We start from the raw sequence: 16,434 nt of genomic DNA on the forward strand, positions 1-16,434 counted from the left end.
TGCTCTTGCTTATTACATTGTTTAGCAGTAGGTCTCATTTCTGTGTAAATGACCAGTGGACGAAGTGGAGATTTAGAAGTGGTGGTATGGAAAATGTAACAGGAGTATAAGTGAATGGAATGTGATGGTGTTACAATGAAGGCAGCAGGAGAAGTGGCGGTATGGCGTACCACCGTACATGGACCCAATGTACATGAATAAAAATTGGGGTCTCAGTCCCAAATCTGACCTACCACAGAAATTCTCTCCTCCATCCCACCTATTGCCCCCAAAACAAGTGTTTACACAGGAGATAAATTATTAAATAACACCAGTATGGAGCATGGGAAGAACCCGGAGGAAAACCATGTGATCATTATCGACAAACCTATAAACTACAAACAAATGGAACCCTGGTAGGGACTTAACCCGAGGCCCCAAGTGCTGTGAGGCATCAATGCTAACCTCTGTACCTCCAGTTTCCTCAGTGGTAATTGAACTTTTGATAAAACTTCAATATTAAATAGCTTTTACGCAATAATGTAACTTTTATTCACTTTGCTTGCCTGCACTGAGACTGCAATATTGTTACAACACAAACATTTAACCAGGTTATAGCAATAATCTCCATACAGCAAAATGTCAATGGATGTTGTCACAAAACTGCTTTGTGGTTACTGAATGTAACAGTCTGAAATTAAATATGTATGAAGTTTGAGCTCTGTGCTCCAATATAGCGTCTGGAAGACAGAATCATAAAGACAACAGTGACATCCAGTGGTAAAACAGATGAAGTACATGATATAGGTCTGAGATTAACTGTTTCAAATTACTTACAGTGCAAAATACGAAAATCAATATAAGGGTGAGAGCCTCGTCTTTCAGATTCAAATCCGGCTCTGCTTCTCACTCTGACATCCCCTGTAAAATAAATACATTTTGCAGGAAGAACACATTAATCAGCAATACGGCACACCCGCCCATCACAACCTTGCACAATTCCAACATTGTACTTTCAGACATGCAACTGCATGCTCCTAAATTGTCATTAAAATTACTGCCTGCGCAAACCAGATCAAAGCATGTGCTAAGCATTCAGATGAGCCCAAAACTATATACGCTCCTAGTATAATGGTACAAGGCACCTTATTGCGAAAAACAAGATCACTTCATTCAGTATTACTTGGCCTGCAGGGATGCCCACAAACAGGAGAGTCTGCATAGTGTGCAAGGCTCAGCACCTAGGGATGGCAGCTATTAGCAGGTCAGCAGATCCCACTAAATAATGGCCCCACTAGCATTTACTTACTTGCACTCAGCTGTTTGAATATTACACAAGAGCCTATCAAAATACCAAAACTCAGTATTAACATATTACAGTGTCAAATAGTCAACCACTGCAGGGTAACATGTACTTTTAGAGAAGAATGTTTAGAAATAAAAATAAAATTTTGGTTTAGTTTTTAAAAAAAAAAATCATGTACTATATTACAAATAAAACAAACAATCAATAGTATTACAATGAAAAGTACATAGTTTGTAAGTACACTTTAACACCAATGATTTACATTGTCTAGGTTACAGGCAACTGGCGCACTCAGAAGCCCAGGAAACATATCGCACTTATTGCTTAATATTATGCCTTACTGTGAATGGTAAATCCTGCAGTAAGTTAAAGGAACAAAATTAGAAAGAACAGACTGATTCCCTGCAAGTCTGAGTGTGTCTGTCTCGGTCTGAGTGTGTCTGTCTCGGTCTGAGTGTGTCTGTCTCGGTCTGAGTGTGTCTGTCTCGGTCTGAGTGTGTCTGTCTCGGTCTGAGTGTGTCTGTCTCGGTCTGAGTGTGCCTGTCTCGGTCTGAGTGTGCCTGTCTCGGTCTGAGTGTGCCTGTCTCGGTCTGAGTGTGCCTGTCTCGGTCTGAGTGTGTGTGTGTGTGTGTCTCTGTGTGTGTGTCTGTAAAATTATAAACGGAGGGTTACTAGCTATAGAAAAATATAGACGTCCTATTCAAAGCCAACTGGGTAGAACTCGCTGCCCAAATATGTGCAGGCCATGTGACTCAATTTGGTTGATTTCCACCAAATAAGGGCATTGCAGTATGTATGCCAAAATCACGCAACCAACATCTGATCAAACTGGACAGGGTGGAAAAAAAAAAATCAGGTAAACTGGAGACACATTGATGGCATACTGCAAAATAGATTTAGTGCAATGAGCCAGTCACAAGTATTTATAAACCTGGTATACTTGCACGTGTCAATGGATCCTAAGTGTGTGGTGGTAGTGGAAATAAAAACTGCTGCCAAGATTTGAAAAACCTAGTTTTGCCATCCTTTTGAATGTGGTATAGTAGTTAAGCATTTGTAACTGAAACACAAGGAAACCCAGACTTCAATAAGTGGGCTGCATTCTATAATTAACTAAGGTGCAACTAGGAGTACTACATATACTTTAGGATTATTGTATATAATAATTATTCCATTTTGCTTTTATTTGCTTCTGTTTTAAAGTAATCCTAGGGTTATATTTACTAAAACTTCTAAAAAAGGAAAAAGTGGAGGTGCTGCCCATCGCTACCAGATTCTATCATTTTCGGTGGGCAACAGGCAGTCCCTAGTTTGTCCAGCCTTTACATGCAGCACCCTAGATGGCTGCTCCCAATCATATTCTCTGCAGAGAATGAGGCAAGAATCTGGGCAGCGGGCTTCCATACCACCTTCTCTGCACAGTGCAGGAGGTCATACCTGGAAGAGGGAGTGCAGTGACCTCGCCCTCCTGTGCGGCCCTCTGGAGGGCTGTACGTCCAGTAAATCTACTTTGTATAGGCTGCTGTGTCTGTAAATGATCTAATCCCAGAGCACATAGGATACCTGCTGTGATGCTACCGCCAGTTTTCTTTATATTTGAGAGAAAAGGGACAATTGGGGAAAAAAATTGGAACAACCGAATTTAGATTTAAAAAAAAAAAAAAAAAAAAAAAAAGCGAGCTGCATTTCCCAGCAATCCCAGAGCTCTAGAACTTACTGCTAATGTATGTGCTCCTATTCACTCCCTCCAGGACTAGCGCATACCAGCCAATGTTTGAAATGGTAAAAGTGGGATAATTAAAATGTGAGATAATCTAGTTATAAACCAGTACATGCCTCAAACTTCGTCACATGTTAATTTAAAAACAAGTTACAAAGAACATCAGTAAGAACACCGGAAAACACTAAAGAAACAACTCTACAGGCAGCATGTAGCAAAGTGTTAGGGACAAGAAGATTTATGTCCAAAAGAGGGAAACTGCTCAGACATTCTGTAGTTACATAGTGGATGGGTTGTTTAAACAAAAAAACAAAACAAAAAACAGACACCAGTCCATCAAGATCAACCTATATTGTAGGGTTGGGTACGGAATAATGACACTCATTATTGCAACACTACTTACCCAGAAGTGGAGAGACCGAAGGGCTACTTCCCCGACCAGCGTGCAGGACGACTTCTGTGTAATGCGACTGGAAGTGATGTCGATACCTGAAGAAGGCGGTGCCAGCTGATGACATCACCGATGACTGTGATGTGGTCATCTGTGCTGCGTCGCGGTTATCGGTGAAGTCATCAGCTGGCGTCGCCTTCTTCAGGGATCGTCATCACTTCCAGTCGTAATACACAGAAGTCGTCCTGCACGCTGGTCGGGGAAGGAGCCCTTCGGTCTCTCCACGTCAGGGTAAGTAGTGTCGGGGTAGTCGGCATCGATATGCTGACTACCACCGATTTTGTATCTCCTGTGATCCCCCTCTTATTTGTAATTGATCCAGACAAAGCAACAACAAATCTGTTTCAATTGGGAGAAATCCCTCCTGACCCAATATTGCAGTCCTATTTCTCCCTGGATCCACTACCACACTACCCTTCATTTTAATTAGCGGTCGTAACCCTGGATACCCTTTTCCGCTAAAAAATGTCTAACGCAATGGATTCCAAACTTTTTCAGTTCAAGGCACCCTTAGGGTCTCCATAATTTTTTTAAAGGCACCCTTAAGCCAAAATAGTTACCAAGTAGTCCCCCGCCTTGCTTACCACTGGCCCTGGCCGAGGCACCCTTGTGAGATTGCCGAGGCACCCCAGGGATCCTAGGCGCACAGTTTGGGAACCACTGGTCTAACCTTTTCTTAAGATATGGAATTCACTGCCAGGGAAGTTTCTGATGGCAGATTCAATTTATATGTTTGACTACCCTTTCTGTAAAGAACTCCTTCCTTTGCTGGTCGTGAAACGTCCTTGCCTCTAACCTTAGGGGTTGACAGTCTGTCCTGCGTGCAGTCTTTGGGGGTAAAGTTAAAAGTTCTCTGTATTGACCCTTTATGTATTTGTGCATAGTAATTAGTAAAGAGTCGTCGAAGAGGGGATATAAAGTAAACATGTCTAAACTTTTTCATAACTTAATGACTCCATACCCTTTATCAATTTTGTAGTCTCTCTCTGAACCCTTTCAGGTTCCAAACGGTCTTTTTTTTATAGAGTACTGGCAAGAACTGTACTTCGTATTCAAGATGAGGTCTTACCAACGATTTATATAGTGGCAGATTTACACAGTCTTTCCTTGCATCTATGCCCCTTTTTATTGGCCCTTGCAGCTACTGCTTGACATTGAGCACTGTTGCCAAGTCTACGAGCACTCCCAAATCCTTTACATTTAAATGGGATAAATTTAGGGGACTCTGTAATTGAATAGATTGCATGCTTGTTTTTGATCCCTAAATGCATAATTTTACATTCAATGTAAAATTTCATCTTCCATTTGGCCGCCCAATCCTCAAGTTTATTCAAGTCCCTCTGTAGAGAAACTACATCTTACTCTGATTTTATTACCTTACAAAGTTTAGTGTCATCTGCAAAATTGGAAACTTTACTCTCTAAACCATCACCACGGTCATTAATAATTAGATTAAAAACTGCTTGCGTAATACAAGGCCTAGGGGTATATTTAGCAAGAATGGCAGAGCAGCAGTGAATGGGTGGGATTAGGAAGGGAGAATGGGGCAGCCAAGAACCACCGTGGGTGTGGCTATCCCCCCAGCTTGACATCCACCCCAATGCTGCCTGTCGAAATGTTGGGAGGTGTGACGAAAAGAGTTTGATAACACTTTAACCAGCCTGTCTCTTGTTTCTCACATAACATGGATTATAGCAAGTACTTTTTATAGCCCTTGCTTCTGTTCCCCAGCTCAACAGAGTACAACTGCAGTGTCTAATGAAGTGGATAAGGGGACATTGTAGCTCATTGTAAATATGCATATTGTTTATTGTATATTGTATATTGTTGATGCGGCGGTGAGGTTGTTATTCATTGTCCTTAAAGTGAAGCCGGGGGGTTATGGGTAGGGATCAGGTTGCAAGATACTGGTGATGGGGAAGGCTAATTAGTATCCATTGTTCTCACAAGACCACTCCAGACTTTTGGTCTACAATCTGGCAGAGGAGTTTCTGTGGAAGTACAGCTTATCTCCACTCCTCTCTCCAGCCCCCTAGATCCAGGACTCAATGTTTAACAAGGAGAGGCCCAGGGGTTTGCCCAGGGAGGGGAAAGCACTGTGGAAATTTGACTTTAGATATAAGGAGCCACTCCAGGGAAAAAGGTGGTGGCTCTACCAGTGAAATACATGGGCAGATCCATGGGTCATCAACTCTGGACAAGCCAGGTGACCGTTACTCCTTAAGCTAGTGGCGTAAGGGACAGATCATGTAGTAAACTTGCCTGACATTTATTTAATGCGTGTACATAATATTCTAGTGATGTTTTTATTACAATAAATGAACTGTTGTACTTTTCTAACTGCATTTGCCCGAGTGACTAATAAGAACCTTAGAAGGTACTGGGTAGGCTTCCCTGGCCTAGGAAGGCACCTGTGGGTGGCCAGCCAGAGTGAAGTGGGTAGAATTGGGCCAGAAAACCCAGTATCTTCACAGGAGGCATTAATAAAATACTATGGGTGATATAGATTGTGGGCAGCAAGAGAGCACAAAAGGACTATGTACACTAGGTCCTAAAAAACTACAATGTATTTTCCTTAGTTTTCAACCCCCCTACCCACCCTTTTGTTAAACAGACATAATAATAAAAAACAAAACCATGAAATGTGCACCCCAAACTTGAAAACGGTCTTGGTCATAAATGGGTAGAGAGGGGACCTTCTGATCATCACAGGGTTAATTGTGTGCTATACTTTATATCAGTCACAGTCTGCTCTCTCACTGTAGGTCTTATTTCCAGAACACCGATTATGTCAGTGGTATTTGTGCCCTTCTAGGGCTTGTTCTCACTTGTATTTCTAAGAGCACTTTGATTAGACTGTGCTGTGGTAGTGTGTTGGTCATGTGGTGAATAGGTTTTTGTTTCTACATTAGTAGTTTTCCATACTGATAATTGCATGCTTTATTTTCATTATAAACCTGGAGTATTAACTGGTGTCACTACAGGGATTAAAGAACACTACATAAGGCTCTGTTCCCATGCAAAACACACCACGCCTACAGCTGGCCACTAAAATTATATTATGTCTATATATCTACACATATGCACACACACATACATACCACAATCAGTGAACAATTGATTCCAATTGGATATTTCAGTAATATAAACGGACCAAAACGTGCCTATAAAAATTAACCATGAAGTACTTACAGAAACGAAAAATTGAAGGAGGTTGGAATCGCCTTCATATCTCCACATGAATATTGTTTAACATTTGCACAAGTAACATTCACTTTTTATTTTTTTCCAATCAGTTAAATTTAACAAGTAAACAATTCTACAAATATTAAAACAATGTCTGCAGGATATAAAGTGAAAGATAGTGAAACATGCAATATGAAACAAAGGAGAAAAAGAGGGTGAGTAAAAGGGACACTCTAGGACAAATGGATGGATATATATGTACTCATTAAAACTAAATTTTATTGATAGTCATTAAAAATGAAAATTCATGCCAATAATGGAAAAGCTAGCGAACTATTAAAAACAAAAAACAAACCGTAAAAATAAAATTGCAGATCAGCAGCAAAATTTCTCTGTGGTCATATTCTAGGTGGATAATTAAATAACCTATGTCTGAATATAGCCATCACACTCATGTAGAATTAATAATATAAAAGAGACTTCTATCATAATCTCTAAGTGAGAAAAAATAAAAAGTGAAGTATAGAGTTAATACCCCAGGATGAGTAGAATCTTAAGGCAGTAGTATATATATATATATATATATATATATATATATATATATATATATATATATATATATCACTATAATTATAAATTTGTTCCTTATCCACTGCTCCAGATCGGATCAGAATCAGGTGTTTAAATAATCAACAACACATGACATAACCTCTGAATCTCCTATGATGGTAAAATGAAAGGAGACTGAGGGCTAGATTTACTAAGCTGCGGGTTTGAAAAAGTGGGGATGTTGCCTATAGCAACCAGATTCTAGCTTTCATTTATTTAGTACCTTCTACAAAATAACTAGAATCTGATTGGTTGCTATAGGCAACATCCCCACTTTTTCAAACCCGCAGCTTAGTAAATCTAGCCCTCAGTCTCTTATAAATTTGTGTTTTATTGATGCAAGTGCTAAATGACTAATACTTCAAGCATCCCTAATCTTAATTTGTTAAGTAAATGAATAATAATAATAATGTTTCATTTAATATAAGGGGACAGCAGGTAGAGCGCTATAGAAAGAATAATAAAGAAAATTGTATCTTTGTCCCCAAATAGAGAATTCTCATTTTTAATGACCATCAATAAAATTTAGATTTAATGAATACATATATATCCATCCATTTGTCCTAGAGTGCCCCTTTAACTCACCCTCTTTCTCCATAGTTTTGTATGTGTTTCTGGTACAAGAGTGCACCACTCAGGGATATATATCTATTGGGAAACCTTGTGTAATGAGCTAGATTATTAACTACTTATTATAGGATATATGGTTTTGGATTTACCTAGTGGAGATATGTTTTTTCTCCTTTAAACATGCAATATGACCAGAAGTAACATCTCAAAACAGTTCCTAATTTGGAGGGACTGTCCTAATTTATGGGCCTAGGAAGAGGCACGGCCTGTCATAATGTAGCTACGGTTTGGGCGACTCTGGGCACGGGCTTGGCAGATCATTGGAGGTTGTTTCTGTCCCAATGTTGCCTTCTCAAATGTTGGTAGATACGCAAAATATTCATGTACTGTGTGTCCTTATGCTCAGAAGAACGAGACTATTAATTTCTGGTGAACATTTCTAGGGTTGCACTAATTGGGCAATAGTAACCGAGAGAAGAACCATTGCTAAATTTGTTTGTTTTTCAACATACAACGCAATATATAGGTTTCAAAGGTGTTAAAGGGTCCATCTAGGACAATAACAGTCACTGCAAGCTCTTTATTCCATAATGCTCCCAGGGTGTGAAGGAGCGACCACTCCGTGATGAGATCATGGGGGCATGACTGGCTACAGAAGAATCCAGGATGAGTTATCATGACCAATGTCCACAATGTCCTGTCCAGTGGCGCCTTTTTTCTGCGCACACTCAGTAAGCGATCTGCTCTGCGCAGTACCACATATGGCTTGCAAAGAGTGTCTATGTGTTGGCAATGCAGTCACCCTACACACATGGGCACCAAGGTGTGTTCTTTCTGAATAACTCTTACAGTATGCAGTATTGCATTGGTTATTGAGACTTAGAATACAACACTATTTTGCACTTTATGGTTTCAAATAAGTTTCTGCCTGGCTTAGAACTTCACAAGAGTAGTAGCAATATTGCAACAAACCTTCAAACCGGTTAGTATAACTTGAGGATTTTAGCGTGGTAGGAGGGCGTTAGGCGGGATAATGAACAGTATAAAGTTGTAGAAGAGACACCGGAAGATATCAGTAATGAAAGCTAATGTACCAACACACAGACATTGTATTGTATCATCTATGAGGAACTGTTCTATGTACTGTGTGTAAGATTATGTGAAGGAGAAGAAAATCACAAATGAAGCTCAACATCTGTATGAAATCCTAAATTATGATTTGATTGGAGGAAGTAATGTAATAAACACTTCATACCAGCAGTTAAAAAGAAAATGTAATTTTGGCGAGAGGAGAGAAATAGTAATAGCTTTTTCACTTAAAAACATAAAAAACAAAAACACTTTTGCAAAAAAACTTAAGACTTGTCTAATTGCCAATAACAAATGTAATTATATAATGGAATGAATGGGCCCTTTATATTAAAAGAAAGAAAATTCCAGGCTTAGTTTAATAATAAGAAAAATATTTTAACTAGTGTTCATATACCAAGGGCATTGGGGGTTCTACAAATCAAAGTGTCCCTTCATTTAAAGCAATCATTTTCTGAACCGCTTTATTTGTGACATGGTCATTCTACAGTATAAAGCAGGCATTACTTACTCTGTAGTTATAGGGGAAACAATATGTAATAGTCATTACACATACACACATGTTCATTTTTGCACAATTTCATACTAAAATGTTTGCTTACCTAGCATACGAATGTACAAAGCGGTTTGGTCAGAGCTGTCATAAGAAATTGCCCCGCGCCTCTGCAGAAAAAGATCAGAACAAAAAAAAGTGTAAATTATGCTTAGATTTTACCACAAAAAAATATCACTGAAATAAATGGTGATACATTGCATTAAAGAACAGGATCAAGTAAACCCTTATGGTTTACATTTTAATAAATCAGTTATTTATGCAAATAAACTTTAACCCCATTTCCACCGACCCACCCAGTACAAAAATTCAAGATCTTAATTATATACAGACAGGAGGAATCACTTTAGCTAATGTTGATTAGTCCAGGTAAACAGAGATAGACAGTTAAGGTTGCGCTTAACCTTAAGGCTAGGTACACACTACAGTGTTTATCATCTGATTGGCCCGATAATCTGTTGAAAACGACTGATTGACCCGATATTACAGTAGTGTGTACTCTGGAATAGTGAACGATCATCATTCCAAAGCAAATGAAATTGTTGATCGTTCAGCAATGGAAGACGGTCGTTCCAATTCTGCGGTGTGTACATACGCACCATTAGGATCTCCAAAGAGTGTACAGATGAACAGCACAGATCTGAATGTAAACCATGTATAGTGTGTACACATGAATTGGCATGCTGATCGGGGCTTTTCTTTTGTTAGTCTGTCATTGGTAAAATCATTATCATTCTAAACACACTGGGGAAAAATTTCTGCAGTGTGTACAAAGTTTTACTTAATGAGTCCTTGATAGATTTACTTGTTTGCTATTCAGAGGTAAAAAGGATAAAATGGGATTTCGGCTGTCTTAAAAAAAATAAAAAATAATAATATGGACATGCTGGAAGAAAAATCCTTGTAGAAAAAAAATCTGCCTCTTAGTTCACGGATGACCACCATCTAATTGCTACCTATGTAGGTGTTGTTATAATGCGAGAATACTTGATATTTACACAAGAACACCCGTGTTACAACATATGAAACACATGAAGAACTAATTGCTGCTCCTATACATGTGGAAGTACCAATTACCCGGGTCCCTTTTTTATTAGAAGTGGATCAAGCAGTAGTAAGTACATCAAGGACTTGTTTATCAGAATACAAAGATCAGGCAGAAGACTATTTGTACAGACAGCATAAGAGCACAGATTCTACCAGAAGTGCAAAATGGTTAGAAAAACATGAGTAGTTAGTTGAACATGCACACTGTGTGCTGAGATGTACCAGTATTGTAGACATAATGGTATTGATAATGTGGGAAGGGGAGGGGGGAGGATAGATACAGCCTGGTTATTTAACAGTTTAGTTTGCGATTGATAATCAAATGTCTGGTAATTAAGAAGGAGAAAGCTTTTTACTTCCAGGCCTTGAGTTTAATCTCTTATTAAATCATGCAGTTTGCTTAATCAGCAGATTAACTCTGGGGCACAAACTTTTCACCTTCGAGGTTACAGCGTGAACTGGATTTGACTTGAGATTAGGCCACTTCTGCTTAGCAAATGTTCAGTTTAACAGAACTTTATTTTTTTGTAAAAAGATAGGCTTTTGGTTCTACATTTGTTCTGGGTGTCCCCTGCCAATGGTTTTACAGGGCTGGGTATTTTGAATGCCACAAATTAAGGTGGCACTGACAATAAATTAAATTATGCAACCTCAAAATTGCAAGTTGCTTTGCAGATGTCGCTGCAAAGCAATTCACTATATATATATATATATATATATATATCATATTTTTATAAAATTTATTTTGTAAAATACTATAGCAGGGAGGTCTAGACCAGTGGTGGTCAACAGGTGGCCTGTGGGCCGCCAGGTGTAAGACTCCGCCTGCAGCTCCAACTCTGTGCCCACTTTGACTTATTCTCCGCTTTATAAGAATGCAGAGCAGACCAATCAGGAGCAGCTGATTTCCATGTCACGTGACCTTCTCTGCACACTGCAAGGGAGGTCACACAGCACAACCAATCAGAGCAGGAGGAGGTTTTTCAGTACTTCTTTTTTTTTTTTTATATATTTATGAACCGGTGTTTATATAGTGCCTACATATTCCGCAGTGGTTTATAGAGAATATTTAATCTTTCACATTCGTTTCTATCCCAGTGAAGCTTACAATCTATATTTCCAACCATACGGAGATGGTGGTGGAGAAAACGTGTGCGAGATTTGGTCATACCTCCTTTACCAACGCAAATGTCTTCATGTGGGACAGGTGGCGCTTACCTGTGTATTCCTGTTGTGTCAAAAGGGCGTTATGAAGATGGTGCAGATGGAACAGTATCTGTTAGGGAAAGGGGAACCGTGTTCTCATGTGACCTTCCATTTGTACCCAGATTGACCACAGCTGGTTATTGGGTAATTGGCGTGAATGACCAGATAATTGCACGTTGCCACCTTAAGACAGTCTGTGACTCCACATTGTCAAGTCTGCAGACTTGCACACCATAGGTCTACTGTGCATAATAGATTGTTCAATTATGTGAACTCTAATTTTGCCTAGTTTTAGTTACCAATCACTAAAATGCATATATATATATAATATATATATATATATATATATATATATATATATATATATATATATATATATATATATATATATATATATATATATATATATATATATATATATTTATATTTTTGGTTTCAAATTACAGACACACTTGAAAACAAAATGAATAGTGCTGTAACATTTAAAGATGGCATCAAGAAAAATAACAGCAATAACCTTACAGAAACAAAGGGAATATAATAGTTTAAAACTTCACTTATCACCATGTATAGGCTTTGAACAAAAATATTTCCATCAGCATTTTGATATTTCCAAGTTCATTATAACAATAGTATTGATGGGTGTATAAAAAAAAAGGGAACATTGTACACATATTAAATACGGATTCTGGATTTAACTTAAAAAAAGCAAAACAAAAAACCACCACCACACACACCCCAGAAAAATCCCTGTGGAGGGCTTTCGAAGTATTTTTGGTTATATGAAAAAAAAACAAAGACAGAAATCAGATCAGTGCTCAGGATACCCCCCATACCATTCAGGCTGTTTCCACGCTCTCTACCAGTACTTTCACTATCACTGCTGTTCCTCCTTTACACAGAAACAAGATTCACTTCTCCGATATAGTGATCTCAGTGCCCTAAGGAGGATCCCAGAGAAATTGCAAACTGGTAGTGGTCCCCCCTAGACTCAGACACCACTGCAGTCAGCGGTGATGAGGAAACACTAAAACAGATTTATTGCTCCTATAAATGATAAGTGCAACAGGTGGGGAGCAGTATGGGGGGATTGGAACTTTTCTTCAGTAACATGAAAGAGTTAGATGCCTCCCCTGATCCTGAGGTGGGACCCTGATTACCAACATTAACTATCGATCACCAGACTTATTACCTCTACATTATGCTGGAGGAAGGGGGCAGTACACAAAAGTTAAAGGAATAATAAAATTATTTAATTTAAACGGGGTGGTGTTCTGCCAACCCCCTCATCTGTCTAAAATATATATATATATATATATATATATATATATATATATATATATATATATATATATATATATATATATATATATATATATATATATATATATATTTTAATTTTTTCTTCATTTATTTAGGATATACAATTTGTTTTGATCTGCAGTTCCTTGATTGATTAGTCTTGCAATTCGGATGTACAGGTATCATGATCCTGGAGAATACACTGCCACCCGCTACTGCATGTAGCAGAGTTCCATTCTCTAATCACCATAGCAAGTTACCAAGTCTGCAGCTACAATCACCTCTCTTTTAAAGTCACCTATGTATCCTTATTCAGCCATGCTAGACAATCATAGGCAATAAGAGCAATATAGCTTTTATATAGGACACTGACCATGTTGGTATGTTTATGTTATGGACTTAAGCAACACTGGAACCACACCTATGTGGAAGCCCTTACTTTAAATATGCTTGGTGTACTTTAATTACCCTTTTCTTTTTTGCACATACATACATACATACATACATACATACATACATACATAGAATAAGCACATGTTTCCTTTTTAAGCAAATCCAACAGTTGGCTGCCAAACCACTAGGAGAAAACACTGCATATTTTTGCCTACCTTAGAAGTAATCCACTGCATAAGTATCAAAGCTACTCCCCAGAGTAATGTAATTCCCATCGAATCACACAAAGCACTGCATCATAGTCTGTTTTCGTACCCCAGACAGAGGAACGGGCTTTCAGGGCACTCTAAATAACAAGTAACGTGTGACATTAACCAGAATGGCTCCAAGTGATTTGAGCTCCAAAGCAGCTGCACTAATACTGCAGTCACTTGGTTACTGTGGGCGGTGTCCTTGTATGAAAATGCACCATACTGCACTGAAACTTGCAGTAACACGAAGAGAGAGTACAGACAGTGCTGAAACTAAATGACACTCAGCCAAATAGCTCCATAGAGGTTTAGAGTTTCACACTTGCAGAAAATATTCATTAGCAGCTGGAAAAAAAACAGATGTAAACAAATGTCCCTCATTTACCTAGTGATTCAAATATACCTACCTGATGTACGTAGCCAAATATGAAACAAGCAGCAGATTTTTAGAACAGTTATCTAAACGGCCTGAGCCTTCATTACTGCCAAAGCTTTTTTTATTTTTAGACCTTCGCTGCCCCAAGAAACTCCTTCTCTTCTAATGTAGATTACCTTAACAAGGAGAATTCCACCAAAACTAAAAGAAATGTAGCATGGAGCTGGCACTGGTGAACCGAATCACCCCTACACATATGATCCTCGTTGCTTCCTGACACTGGGAAATGTGTGCCAACAGACATTGGTGACAGACAGGCAGCAGAGGGGCGCAGACAATGGGGTGAGAAGAGGAAAGGACCGACTTCGGGATGATCATCACAGGAGGCAGAGATGGCCGAACGCATGGGTTGGGGGCAGAATTAGTGGAACACAGGCACAAGGGCACTTTGTTGATAATATGGCAGCCACTTGAAACAGTGAACAAAAGTACAAGTTTCGTTTTTGGTGGAATTAGAGAAAGATTTTTAAATAAGAAAAATGTTGCATACCAGCACTCTTCTGATCTGGCAGGTCTCCCAAGGTCTCTTAAAAATGTTGCTTTTTGCCCTTTTGCTTAAGACCCACTACAGTATTGTCTGGTCATAGACAGACTACCTTGGAACTCCGGCCAGATGGCAGACATCCCGAAAGTCTGAGTTGCTAAGTACAACTGGATTTGTGACCCAGGGGTGCCTGAAGTACACTTGGAGCATTGAAACCACACAATTTATTAGGACAGTTTGCACTATACTTTAGTTTTTAGTTGCATTTGAAATCTTTTATCAGACTTCTGACTGGCCAGGGCAATATTTAGAATTTAGGCCAAAGGCTGGGGCTGTATCCTATGAGCCTATATTTTTAGGTCCTCTTGAGGAGGACCCAAGACTAAACTTTGCACTCTGAATGTTTGAGGTAGGTGCAGACAATACACAATTTATTTTATGGGGGTACATAGCTTGTTTGCTGCTGCTGCTAGCATCATAAAACAGAAGCTTCCATCCATCCAATATTTAAGCTGAAACTACAACTCAACTCATCGTAGTCTTAATGGATAAAGCCGAAAAAGCTATGATGATATTTACCAAAAGGCTCTACAAAGTAATGGTAAATTCTAACTCTATGCTAGCATGTAAACTAAGTACAAACACACAACCACAAAACCCCCATCCGTAAACTTAATAAGTCCAATACTTATAAAAGGAAGTAATGAACAATTTTGGCAATTACTCTAGAAAAAGTTAAACTATATACAATGAGGGAAAACAATAAAAAAATATAAAAAAACATCCACCAAAACATCACTCATATATTATCTCATTCCTTTACTCTTGCAAGTTTTTAGCTGTCAACAGAGCTAACTGAAATCCTTAAATTCAACGTTTCTCAAGAGGAAATTCATGAAGTAGCCAAGTCACCCATTTCCCCAAAGTTAACAGTCAAGGTATAGCACTCTTGCAACGTAAGAGTTAATCAAAATAAAGTATTGCACTTTTTTTTAATTAATTACCATACATTAACAATGCCATGGATGTTAGCTATCCTAGGCTACAACCTGACACTAGAGGCACTGTGGAAGAGATGATCTTACTAGGCTCAGATCACAGCATACAGAACACACCGATGAGGACATCACTGGAGTTTCCTGCCCCTTAACAAGGACGCAGTTGCCCATCGGAATGTCATAGCCCACAATTTTTGAAGTTGGGGGAGGGGTTCAGGTATATGTGCCAAATGGGGGGGGGGACGGTCATTCATAACAGGGGTGTGCGGACATCACTTCAAAAGGCATGTTTAGCTCTTGAGAGCTGGCCCACCCCAGTCACCTCCAAAACACAGGTTTAATGCTGCAAACGGGACGAGGACCTTCAATCTGGTCTGTCCCCCTTAAAACTAGTTCAGCTGGAGTTATGGGATGGTTAGATTTATAAAGTTCCCCTTTAATCCAGAACGATACAGTTGTTTCTTATGTAACTTCTGAACTTGTGAGTGGGAGATTTGTTGCTACATGTATCAACGCTGTGCTCTCACTGGCCCCTGCCTTCCCTATTCAGTAAAGTACAACTGGGCAGATAGCCAAGATGACCTTTTTCACACTGTCAGTTCTCTACAAAGCAATTAAACCCTTTGTGCTGCAGATAACCTCTTCAGGTTAAGTCTTCCAACTAAAAGGAGAGAAGAAAATGTATAGATGGAAAATAGTGATTTAAACACAGAAGTGTAAATAGACATCTTTTACCTTTTCCATTCTATCGCTACTCATATTCTGACCAATGGTTCCATTATTCAGTAGCCAAAAGTATGGAAACATTTACTATATAAGACGACAATGTTTACAAATCATTTTCTGAGCTCCAT

General features: G+C 38.9%; 1 protein-coding gene across 4 annotated transcripts in view; it reads right to left on the minus strand.

The window, feature by feature from the left end:
* The window catches only part of PDE7A (phosphodiesterase 7A), a 74,843-nt gene that overhangs the window by 17,406 nt on the left and 41,003 nt on the right, over positions 1-16,434 (minus strand). The window contains exons 1-4 of one of the 4 annotated variants that reach the window (XM_075213586.1): positions 13,627-13,765; positions 9,513-9,573; positions 1,289-1,321; positions 817-900 (exon numbers count right to left, since the gene is read on the minus strand). In XM_075213586.1, the coding sequence (XP_075069687.1) occupies positions 817-900; positions 1,289-1,321; positions 9,513-9,573; positions 13,627-13,686 (238 nt within the window). In that variant the 5' untranslated portion in view covers positions 13,687-13,765. Of the gene's footprint in view, positions 1-816; positions 901-1,288; positions 1,322-9,512; positions 9,574-13,626; positions 13,766-16,434 lie in introns of those variants that run through there. The other 3 variants (XM_075213584.1, XM_075213587.1, XM_075213585.1) reach the window with 3 other exon arrangements.

Source organism: Mixophyes fleayi, chromosome 5 (genome assembly GCF_038048845.1).
Source record: "Mixophyes fleayi isolate aMixFle1 chromosome 5, aMixFle1.hap1, whole genome shotgun sequence".
NCBI classification, from domain to species: domain Eukaryota; kingdom Metazoa; phylum Chordata; class Amphibia; order Anura; family Limnodynastidae; genus Mixophyes; species Mixophyes fleayi.